At 40.5% G+C, this 11,666-nt stretch overlaps 1 protein-coding gene and 1 non-coding gene across 2 annotated transcripts in view; one reads left to right on the top strand and one right to left on the bottom strand.

Moving 5' to 3' along the window:
* Positions 1-311: 311 nt before the first annotated feature.
* The window catches only part of LOC103511954, a gene marked incomplete at its 5' end in the record, with an annotated part of 44,790 nt that continues 33,435 nt past the window's right edge, over positions 312-11,666 (top strand). Inside the window, 10 exons of the mRNA XM_026825565.1 lie at positions 312-417; positions 2,053-2,172; positions 2,663-2,798; positions 3,950-4,145; positions 4,587-4,591; positions 5,714-5,870; positions 6,022-6,169; positions 8,145-8,264; positions 8,764-8,875; positions 11,270-11,362. Coding sequence (XP_026681366.1) covers positions 312-417; positions 2,053-2,172; positions 2,663-2,798; positions 3,950-4,145; positions 4,587-4,591; positions 5,714-5,870; positions 6,022-6,169; positions 8,145-8,264; positions 8,764-8,875; positions 11,270-11,362 — 1,193 coding nt within the window. The remainder of the gene's footprint in view (positions 418-2,052; positions 2,173-2,662; positions 2,799-3,949; positions 4,146-4,586; positions 4,592-5,713; positions 5,871-6,021; positions 6,170-8,144; positions 8,265-8,763; positions 8,876-11,269; positions 11,363-11,666) is intronic.
* On the bottom strand, positions 3,371-3,443 carry Trnak-uuu. Its single transcript has one exon. It is a non-coding gene; the product is annotated as a tRNA-Lys (tRNA).

Below are 11,666 nucleotides of genomic sequence, written 5' to 3'. Positions count from 1 at the left end.
AATTCCAAGTTTTATCTTATGGACTTTTCAAACTCAATTTGTCTGGGGGGGTGGGGGGGTGTTCCCTACTATACCTTTCGAAAATTTTGTATTCTTTTTTTTCCCCTTAGGCGCTTAAATTTCACACTGTTATGAATTATCTGATTGTGATACCTAATTATTGGCAGAAGAAGAAGAAGAAGGAGAATAAGAAAGAAAGAAAATAGTCGAGCTAAAACTTATACCTAGTTTATTAACCCACTAATGTCCGCTTTATTACAGAGTGTCCAATCAATATAACATTAACCTATTGTGTCCACATTTTATTCCAGGGGGTGTGGCTGGCCATCAGTCTTGCTATGATCATTTTAACTCCCAGGGGATTAGCACAGGAAACTGTGGAGCCAGGGATGGTCACTACGTCAAGTGTGATGATTCGTAAGTAACCAGGGCTGGATTTTATTTTTCAATCGGGACTGATTTTTTTTTTCCTTTTTTCAGGGTGGGCTTTATTGTTTTGTCTTTATTTCTGTTAAAATTACACAAGAGTAGGGCTCCTGACAGGGTTGGGTTTTATTCGTTTGGCTATATTTTATTATTATTATTATTTTTTTTTTTTCGGTAAGGCGCTTGACTAGCGGAGTAGTAGGTCACTAGCACGGGGAGTAGTAGGTCATTCGCGCCGACTCCTTGCGTGGACCCGTGGACTAAATCATGTTGAACAGGCTTAATTCTTTAGTTTGAAATATGCTTCTGTGGTTTTAAGACTTGCAAAATGATTTATCTTATAGGTAGGTACCTACATACTAATAATCTTAATAGCATATATTCCCTCTAAGAATTAAGAATGAGCTCACACTTTAAACTCCCAACAATGGGTTAGATAATTATGTTTATGATAGGTACTCTTATGGTGTGGTCTGAGAAAATGTATAGTCTCCTAGGTATCCTCTCTTGGAAATGGAATATCAGCCTCTTACTTGGAGAGGCTCTGTATTGCCTAAGGTAAGGGGCTCTGTAAGTTTGTACCATCTCATGTTATCGAGCTGAATGGTTTTATACTTCATAGACTACCTGACATCAAAGAGATTCCTTCTCCTAATTCTTCTCTTCCTCAATTCTCAAGCCCCTCTTCCCTTTCTCCCATCTTGGTCATTTTCCTTCTCCTCCTCCTCCTCCTCCTCCTCCTTCCACCCCTATTCCTTCTCCTCCTATTCCTCCTCCTCCTTCTTCTCCTCCTATTCCTCCTCCTCCTTCTCCTTCTCCTTCTCCTCCTCCTCCTTCTCCTTATCCTTTTTCTTCCTTCTCCTCCTCCTCCTCCTTCCACCCCTATTCCTTCTCCTCCTATTCCTCCTCCTCCTTCTTCTCCTCCTATTCCTCCTCCTCCTTCTCCTTCTCCTTCTCCTCCTCCTCCTTCTCCTTATCCTTTTTCTTCCTTCTCCTCCTCCTCCTCCTTCCACCCCTATTCCTTCTCCTCCTATTCCTCCTCCTCCTTCTTCTCCTCCTATTCCTCCTCCTCCTTCTCCTTCTCCTTCTCCTCCTCCTCCTTCTCCTTATCCTTTTTCTTCCTTCTCCTCCTCCTCCTCCTTTCACTCATATTCTTCCTTCTTCTGTTACTTTTTTGTTCTCCTCCCTCTTCTCCTTCACCTCCTTCTTCTTCTTCTCCTCCTCCCACTCATATTCCTTCCCATCCTCCTTCTTCTTGTTCCCCCCCTCGCCTCCTGTCCTCTCCGGGTAGGTTTCTATAATTAGATCTGCATGCATGAAGGTCAGTGTATGTTGTATGGATCTGACACAGAGAAGCTATGAGATGAAAGTAATTCACTTTGTTTACAAGTTAAAAATGTAAACAAAGAGAGCTACACTAAAGGTAGAAACACAATATTATCACGTCACGTCATGTGAGCTCACATATGAAGAGTCAGAAAATTCAAAGTTTTCCCATAATATTGTATTTAATTTCGTTGAGGACAGCTACACTACTACTGTGACATCACGTGACGTAACGTGATGGTAGTTTGGTAGTGTGTGTCTACCTTTAGTATTTCACGTATTTTATTTACATTGTTCCAGGAACATTCTGTGCGGAACGTTGCACTGCAAGAAAGGCAACAGGAATCCTGTACTGCCCTACTTGCAAGGCAACTGGCTGTCCACTGTCATACATCTCGAAGGAGGGGAGTTCGAGTGCAAGTAAGTGTGGTCCTACATTTGGGTCTTTGCCCCTATTTCTCTTTATTTTTCACATACCTACAAACCTACATATTTGGAATCTGTGAATTTTGTCCTCTCTTTTTCTGCTGGGGACCAAATAGCTTGTCCTTCTGAGGGTGATTAAGGGTACACACCAAAATAAACAAGCACAACATGATACATGTCTAATATGTCACCCATTCAGGTACACACCACGCTCAACGAAACTTAACGTGCGTGTGTTCACGTGAAAAGTCCCCTGTCTCACTGGCTACTTTTGGTTTATGCCGACCGCCGTGTATATGCAATGTGCTTCACACATGATTATCCTACAAACAAAATTAGTGGAGATGTAAGGTTACAGGTTACTTTTTTCTCAAGGGTAGGATGTTTTCATTTTACCTACCAAGTACCAAATATTTAACTTAGTACTTAGCTGTGATTGGTTTATTCTTGTTAAACAAATAACTCTCTCGTTGGTTGATTTCAGAGCTCACACGGGACCAATTTTGGATGCGGACTCCGGCCTACCTGTTAGAAATACACACCGTCTTCCAGTGCTTGGGTTGGTTCGTGACGGAACCCCTTGTGGAGAACATTTGGTTAGTATGAACACAGATCAACTGGTAATCACACGGAATTGGAATCTTTTGTGAACGAAAATCGATATATTGATTTAATTTTTTGTTTGAAAACAATCTCCTGCAGTAGTTTTAACGAAAATACTAACTACAATTTGATATCTTCAAGTAGGTATAATTGAATTTGGTAGTTCTAACAAAAACTAGACCTTTTTCTCGTACGTACCTAGCTAGTTTAAGTTGTATTTCCGCAGTTCAAACAATGTGACAACAATATGTGACATGGGAAATACTTGAACTTCTCCCTATCCCTATATTTATACGTATACAATTATTTATACTACTATACAATCTATTCTATACGATCATACCTAAGGTATTTCTCTACCCAGATTGCTTTTTTCTGTGTGTGCACATTTTCTTGTTCGCAATTTTTATTATTATTTTGCAAACTCATCGTTTTCCTCTCCCTCGGTATTTAAATCAAGTACCTACGTTCTTGTTATTTCTTCGATCTAGATAGATCTAGATAGGGATCAAGAAGTTGCCAAAAGTCAGCTATAGGCAAGACCGGCAACCTTTCCCCGTTTTGGGAAAATCATCCCGAAACAATTTGGCGCCCGAACTGGGACTCGAACCCAGGACCCTTAGGTTAAAAGCCTAATGCTCTACCGACTGAGCTATCCGGGCCTGGGACTCGAACCCAGGACCCGTTCCCGTTTTGGGAAAATCATCTCGAAACAATTTGGCGCCCGAACTGATTTTCTGGACAACTCCAAGACCAGCAGACAAGATTTTTAAGGTAAGAACCCCACCTTATTTTACCGGAGCGAAGCGACGGAATTCAGCTAGTAATGATATAAAAACACCCTCTGGCTTGCTTCTGTACCTTTCCAAAGGACCATGGTGAATTGAAACCAACAATAAAAGCCATACTTAACATGTTCTATTAACTGTTTTGAGGACTCGGGATGGTCTTTTTGAAGCCATGGAACCTTCTTTTGACCGTCAGCTAGACTCGTTACGTTAGGGCTCAATGCTCCCTGTTCAACGTCCGCGGATCGCGCGTCCCCCTGCCAGACTGTCACACCGTTGCTTAACATCAGTGATACGTTCGGAACTGACTCTTATTTCTGATGACCTCCTCTTATTTCTGATGACCTCCTCTTATTTCTGATCTTCTGCCCTGGTTTCAGTTACGTCCGTTTGGTCACATATGTCGTGAGGCGAAGACAGAGTGCGACCTACCGGAATGGTGTACGGGAACGTCTGGGGAATGTCCTGCCGATGAATTCAAGAAGAATGGTAACCCGTGTAACATGAGGACAGGGTTCTGTTTCAATGGGTTCTGCCCTACCGTGGATGTACAGTGTGAAGAGATCTGGGGACATGGTGAGTGATAATTTCTTTTATTTAACTTATTTTTAACCCACCATTCCGATATTTCTGGCATTTTTGTAATACTGAGAGAAATATCAGGTAACCCTTTGAACAAAAAAGATTCGGGTTTCGTGAGAGGAAAAATCTATTTTTATAGCAATCCATTTCCATTTGCATTCTATCTCTCTCTCTCTCTCTCTCTCTCTCTCTCTCTCTCTCCCCCTCACCTCCCCCCTCCATTTAACATGATAACTATCTCTCTCCCTCTCTCTCTCTCTCTCTCTAAAATATTTTAAGATGTGATAGTTAGTCCCACCACTTCCAACTCCTCCCCCTCCCCCTTCTCTCCTATCCCTCATTCTTTTGCAAACCCTTAGGTCATTTCCCTTTGAATTACAGTAAGGAGAGAGAAAGAAAAGGGATATAAATATATTTTGAAGGGTTCCATTTGAGAAAAGGTAAGAGAGAGAGAGGGAGAGAGAGAGGGACAGAGAGAGAGAGAGAGAGAGAGAGGGAGAGAGAGGGACAAAGAGAGAGAGAAAGAGAGAGAGAGAGAGAGAGAGAGAGAGAGAGAGACTATGCGCATTTACATGTCATAGCTACTCATTTTCCTCACGAGGCTGAGTGGGCCCCGCAACAGCCAGTCACGGGATCCCTCCCCATTTTTTCACAAGATACCTAGATTGTATGCGCTTTAAAAAAGAACTATTTGAAATGTTAAAATGTAGTGCAGGTACCTAATACATCATTTATTTTAATACAGGATGTCTCAGAATTAAATTTTACATTATTGGTGTCTGAGCTTATTGGTGTCTGAGAATAGTAGAGCTAACATTGTTTTGTAATAATTAGTAGAAGAGTTTGCTGTTGTCCAAATCTTGGGGTTCACAATTCCTAGGAGAGAGAGAGAGAGAGAGAAAATCATCGACCTACGACCTACCTACATTTAATAATTTATTTTTTTTTTATTTAGAATGGAGGAGTTGCAATTGGGAAAATATTATTAATAAAAGCTCGATTCCTACGTAAAAAAGTTGTGAAAAATCCAAATCTGAGGTCAAAACTCGGAAAAAGTAACTTTAAAAGATCGAAAATTTAATGTTTAATTGCCGTTCTAATGAAAAAGTTCAAAGAGTTGTGACGTCAGATTTCACTTCAAAATGCGCAGAAACGCTTGCGCACAAACAAACTAAGCGGGAGTCATGAATTCTGACGTCATCGCCTACGGGAACGTATGCCGTGACGTCGAAGTTTAAGCGCAACTGATCTATTGAAAGTATTTTGATACACCCTTAATTTGAACAAACACTGTTCTAAAAAGGGAACCGATAAACAATTTTATCAGTTCCCTTTTTTACAGTCGACTTTTTATTTTTTTACGAGTTGATAGTTTTTGCACTTGTCATTTATCTATTTAGTTGGCACCTGTAATTGACCGATCGGAGAGAATTCCAAGTTTTATCTTATGGACCCTTCGCCCCTCCCCCTTACATACGGTCCTGTTACCAAGGGCAACCTCTACCACTCAACCCTGTTGTCTATCATTCAATCTGTTTCATATCTACATCTCTCTGTTTCAGATCTGTACCAACAAGAACCACTGTTTCTGTGACTACGGATGGTCAGGACCAGACTGTTCCATACAAGTGGAAGTGCCCACCAGAATTGTTCCAGTGGATGGTGAAACCACTACCAATAGTTTGGAGAAACAGATGGTCAAGAAGGTGACGCCTTACGGTAAGTTTGGTGCTCTTTGGCTTAAAAATAATAGCTTTGACTTCATGACTTTTTTTATTATTGAGATTTGTGTAAAATTACAACATACTTTTTGGGAAATCTATCAAAACAAAATTGCCCATCAACCATTTCTCCTATAAATTGTTCAGAGACAAAGAACTCTCCCTACCTAACAGCCCAGGTGGTTCAACAGTTCCTCCAGTAGATGTTCAGAATATTCAAAGTCAAAGCAGCAGTGGGTTTTCAGAAAGATACGAGTTGTCATTCTGTGGCGATATCTTTGGATTTTCTGTCAAACTGTTTCTTTAAAATTGTGGAGAGTTCTTCTGGGAATCCTAAATAATGATTTCCTAATAAAAACGATTGATAAGCGATTTTGTTTTGAATTCATGATATTATAGGTACTTTGTTTTCATTTCTTTGTTTGTATCGTCTCCTTGAGACCAGTTGTCCTCCCTCTCCCCCTCCTATTTCCCTCCCAACCACCCCCTTCCTTCCCTATTTCCCCTACCTCATCCCCCTCTACCTACTCCTATCCCACCCTTCTACATTACTATTAGAACGTGGTCTCATATGCGATTTGAAAATAATTCTTCGACTATTCCATCGATTAGCCTGTTGTATGTATATTCAAGAATAATATCATTTCCTTTGAGTCCCTTTTCTACTATCCGTTCAGGTCATGCTCCAGTCACAGTACGTTCAACGAACAATCAAAGGGATTAAGCATACTGTGACTTGAACGGAAGATGTGAACACTCCCTTTAATTCATCACCAGTAAAGCTGACTATGTCCACACATACGACTATTCCATCGATTAGCCTGTTGTATGTATATTGAAGAATAAATCATTTCCTTTGAGTCCCTTTTCTACTATCCGTTCAGGTCATGCTCCAGTCACAGTACGTTCAACGAACAATCAAATATTTTACAAAGGGATTAAGCATACTGTGACTTGAACGGAAGATGTGAACACTCCCTTTAATTCATCACCAGTAAAGCTGACTATGTCCACTCATCGCCGACTCCTTGCGTGGACCCGTGGACTAAATCATGTTGAACAGGCTTAATTCTTTAGTTTGAAATATGCTTCTGTGGTTTTAAGACTTGCAAAATGATTTATCTTATAGGTAGGTACCTACATACTAATAATCTTAATAGCATATATTCCCTCTAAGAATTAAGAATGAGCTCACACTTTAAACTCCCAACAATGGGTTAGATAATTATGTTTATGATAGGTACTCTTATGGTGTGGTCTGAGAAAATGTATAGTCTCCTAGGTATCCTCTCTTGGAAATGGAATATCAGCCTCTTACTTGGAGAGGCTCTGTATTGCCTAAGGTAAGGGGCTCTGTAAGTTTGTACCATCTCATGTTATCGAGCTGAATGGTTTTATACTTCATAGACTACCTGACATCAAAGAGATTCCTTCTCCTAATTCTTCTCTTCCTCAATTCTCAAGCCCCTCTTCCCTTTCTCCCATCTTGGTCATTTTCCTTCTCCTCCTCCTCCTCCTCCTCCTCCTTCCACCCCTATTCCTTCTCCTCCTATTCCTCCTCCTCCTTCTTCTCCTCCTATTCCTCCTCCTCCTTCTCCTTCTCCTTCTCCTCCTCCTCCTTCTCCTTATCCTTTTTCTTCCTTCTCCTCCTCCTCCTCCTTCCACCCCTATTCCTTCTCCTCCTATTCCTCCTCCTCCTTCTTCTCCTCCTATTCCTCCTCCTCCTTCTCCTTCTCCTCCTCCTCCTTCTCCTTATCCTTTTTCTTCCTTCTCCTCCTCCTCCTCCTTTCACTCATATTCTTCCTTCTTCTGTTACTTTTTTGTTCTCCTCCCTCTTCTCCTTCACCTCCTTCTTCTTCTTCTCCTCCTCCCACTCATATTCCTTCCCATCCTCCTTCTTCTTGTTCCCCCCCTCGCCTCCTGTCCTCTCCGGGTAGGTTTCTATAATTAGATCTGCATGCATGAAGGTCAGTGTATGTTGTATGGATCTGACACAGAGAAGCTATGAGATGAAAGTAATTCACTTTGTTTACAAGTTAAAAATGTAAACAAAGAGAGCTACACTAAAGGTAGAAACACAATATTATCACGTCACGTCATGTGAGCTCACATATGAAGAGTCAGAAAATTCAAAGTTTTCCCATAATATTGTATTTAATTTCGTTGAGGACAGCTACACTACTACTGTGACATCACGTGACGTAACGTGATGGTAGTTTGGTAGTGTGTGTCTACCTTTAGTATTTCACGTATTTTATTTACATTGTTCCAGGAACATTCTGTGCGGAACGTTGCACTGCAAGAAAGGCAACAGGAATCCTGTACTGCCCTACTTGCAAGGCAACTGGCTGTCCACTGTCATACATCTCGAAGGAGGGGAGTTCGAGTGCAAGTAAGTGTGGTCCTACATTTGGGTCTTTGCCCCTATTTCTCTTTATTTTTCACATACCTACAAACCTACATATTTGGAATCTGTGAATTTTGTCCTCTCTTTTTCTGCTGGGGCTCAAATAACTTGTCCTCCTGAGGGTGATTAAGGGTACACCCCAAAATAAACAAGCACAACATGATACATGTCTAATATGTCACCCATTCAGGTACACACCACGCTCAACGAAACTTAACGTGCGTGTGTTCACGTGAAAAGTCCCCTGTCTCACTGGCTACTTTTGGTTTATGCCGACTGCCGTGTATTTGATTGAGTATGCAACGTGCTATACACATGATTATCCTGCAAACAAAATTAGTGGAGATGTAAGGTTACAGGATACTTTTTTCTCAAGGCTAGGATTTTTTCATTTTACCTACCTACCAAATATTTAACTTAGTACTTAGCTGTGATTGGTTTATTCTTGTTGAACAAATAACGCTCTCTGGTTGGTCGATTTCAGAGCTCACACGGGACCAATTTTGGATGCGGACTCCGGCCTACCTGTTAGAAATACACACCGTCTTCCAGTGCTTGGGTTGGTTCGTGATGGAACCCCGTGTGGAGAACATGTGGTTAGTATGAACACAGAGCAACTGGTAATCACACGGAATTGGAATCTTTTGTGAACGAAAATCGATATATTGATTTAATTTTTTGTTTGAAAACAATCTCCTGCAGTAGTTTATGAAATCCACTGACAGTCTATTTCTTGTCTCGTCGGTGCATCACTACTATTGTCTCCCTCGCTCCCCCCATGGGGTACCCTCGCGGTGTATGGTTGTTAATTGGGGTTCTCCCCCCGGGGATTGCCTCTGGTCTCCTTGTGTTGATTCAGATAAGGGCGGCTCCGACAAATTGAGTACTTCTCATTTTCCAACACGAAAACGTGACCTTTATCATGTTATCTTAACTTGATAACGTTTTAATCGTCTGATATTATACAGGGTGGTCCAGAGCTACCTGACGGTTTTGATTTGCCCATAACTTTGTTATAACTTGTCTTAGCTTGTTAAAATGAACATCACTGAGTTCAGAAAAAAATGAGGTTTTATTGCAATATGGTCGTGGACCCCGCAACATTGAGCTTTCGCTGTGGAGGCATTTGTTAAAAGTAGTAAATTTGTGACGAGTGCTCAAATGAAGTTTCGCACCCCATTTTGATTTTCCACCCTCCTCACCCGATCTTAGCTCGTGCGAATTTTTTTATGGAAATATGTTAAAAACAAGGTGTATATTTATTAGACAAGGACTCTGGATGAGTTAACGGGTGCTTTTTATCGAGATATTCGTGCTATAGCCCAAAAAAAAGCTGGAGACTGTAAAATGCTTTTGCACACAGATTGAATGTATTCAAAATTAGGTCGATTTTTCGGTTAGCGTTGTTTTCCACACCTGGTCACCATCACAAACAAAATACCCAAAAAAGTAAACCTCATTTTGTTATCTTTCATTTAAAATAAATATCACTCTTTTATCTTGAAAATTGAACGTGTAGCATCATTTTAAAAACCGTCAGGTAACTATGGACCACCCTGTATTAAAGTCTGATATTTTTGTTATTTTTTGTAAAATAACTTTTACCTAACAGAGGTAAACGAGTGCTTTTACCTACAAACATAATATTTTAGTGGTTCAGTGAATCACAGAACTTAAATGGAATTTTCAGTCTTATCCTAATGGCATTATAAATGAGAACTCAGTATTATAAATGAGAACAGAAAAACGGGGTGTCTGAGGCCCAATAAAGTAATTCTGAAATGCCAAACTATATTTTCTCTAGTGATGATACAAGCGGGACGAGAAATGAAAAATGACGAGGAATAATGACACAAGAAAGAGGGTGGGTTTCACCAACCATCTTTTTAGCATCTAACAGCCGTTTAGCTTAACAGTCCTATACAAATCAAATGGAACTTAACAGACTGTTAGCTTAACAGGACTTCTAGGGGCTGAAAAAATATTGGTGAAATCCACTGACGGTCTATTTCTCGTCTCGTCGGTGCATCACTACTATTGTCTCCCTCGCTCCCCCCATGGGGTACCCTCGCGGTGTGTGGTTGTTAATTGGGGTTCTCCCCCCGGGGATTGCCTCTGGTCTCCTTGTGTTGATTCAGATAAGGGCGGCTCCGACAAATTGAGTACTCTCCTCTCTCCCTCTCTTCCTTATTCTGCTATACAAAGAAATCATGTTGGTTGTAAAAGAGAGAGAGAGAAAAAAAAATGCTTCGTGTGTCAACATTTTCAATTTTCCAGACAGAAAAGGAGCGTAGCTTTTCTTCTTCCTCCTCCTTCTACCCCTCCTTCTTCTTCTTCTTCTTCTCCTCCTTCTTCTTCTTCTCCTCCTACTCCTCCTACTCCTTCTTCTTCTTCTCCTCATCCTCCTTCTTCTCCTTCTTCTTCTTCTTCTTGTTCTTCTTCTTCTTCTTCTCCTCCTCCTCCTCCTCCTTCTTCTTCTCCTCCTCCTCCTTCTTCTTCTCCTCCTCCTTCTTCTTCTTCTTCTTCTCCTCCTTCTTCTTCTTCTTCTCCTCCTCCTTCTTCTTCTCCTCCTCCTCCTCCTCCTTCTTCTCCTCCTCCTCCTCCTCCGTCTTCTTCTTCTCCTCCTCCTTCTTCTTCTTCTTCTCCTCCTCCTTCTTTCTCGTGGTAGGTAGATAGCTATTTTTCATAAAAATACATAATAATGATAATAATACCTACTCAACTATGATCACTAAACCTACACAAGCTGCGCTGTAGAAATAGAAATGATGACATTCTGTTCTGAGGTTTACAAAAACCTGTACAAAACTACAAAAACCTGTGTACATCTTATTTCTGAATAACAAGTTGAGTTATCAGTATGATTCTTCTGGCAACTGATTCTTAAAGACATTCCTTATTATAAATGTCGTTCTACCCATAAAGGAGCAGGGTCAGACAAGGAAGGGCAATATCTAAATTTCTAAATCATCGCTTTTCTCTCTGTCCAGATCTGTGTGAATCAAACCTGTACCAGCGTGTTTCCCTACATGGATCAGGGGAGATGTCCAAGTAATAACGAAGATGTGTGCTCCAGCCGAGGGGTAAGTATTCAGATAACTCTATTGATATTCAGATAACTCTATTGATATGTAACTCTATTGATATTCAGATACATAACTCTATTGATATTCAGATACATAACTCTATTGATATTCAGATACATAACTCTATTGATATTCAGATACATAACTCTATTGATATTCAGATACATAACTCTATTGATATTCAGATACATAACTCTATTGATATTCAGATACATAACTCTATTGATATTCAGATACATAACTCTATTGATATTCAGATACATAACTCTATTGATATTCAGATACATAACTCTATTGATAT

This window comes from Diaphorina citri, unplaced genomic scaffold (assembly GCF_000475195.1).
Source record: "Diaphorina citri unplaced genomic scaffold, Diaci psyllid genome assembly version 1.1 scaffold773, whole genome shotgun sequence".
NCBI lineage: Eukaryota > Metazoa > Arthropoda > Insecta > Hemiptera > Psyllidae > Diaphorina > Diaphorina citri.
Note: the sequence above shows the minus strand (reverse complement) of the source record. Positions and strands in the feature narration are given on the sequence as shown.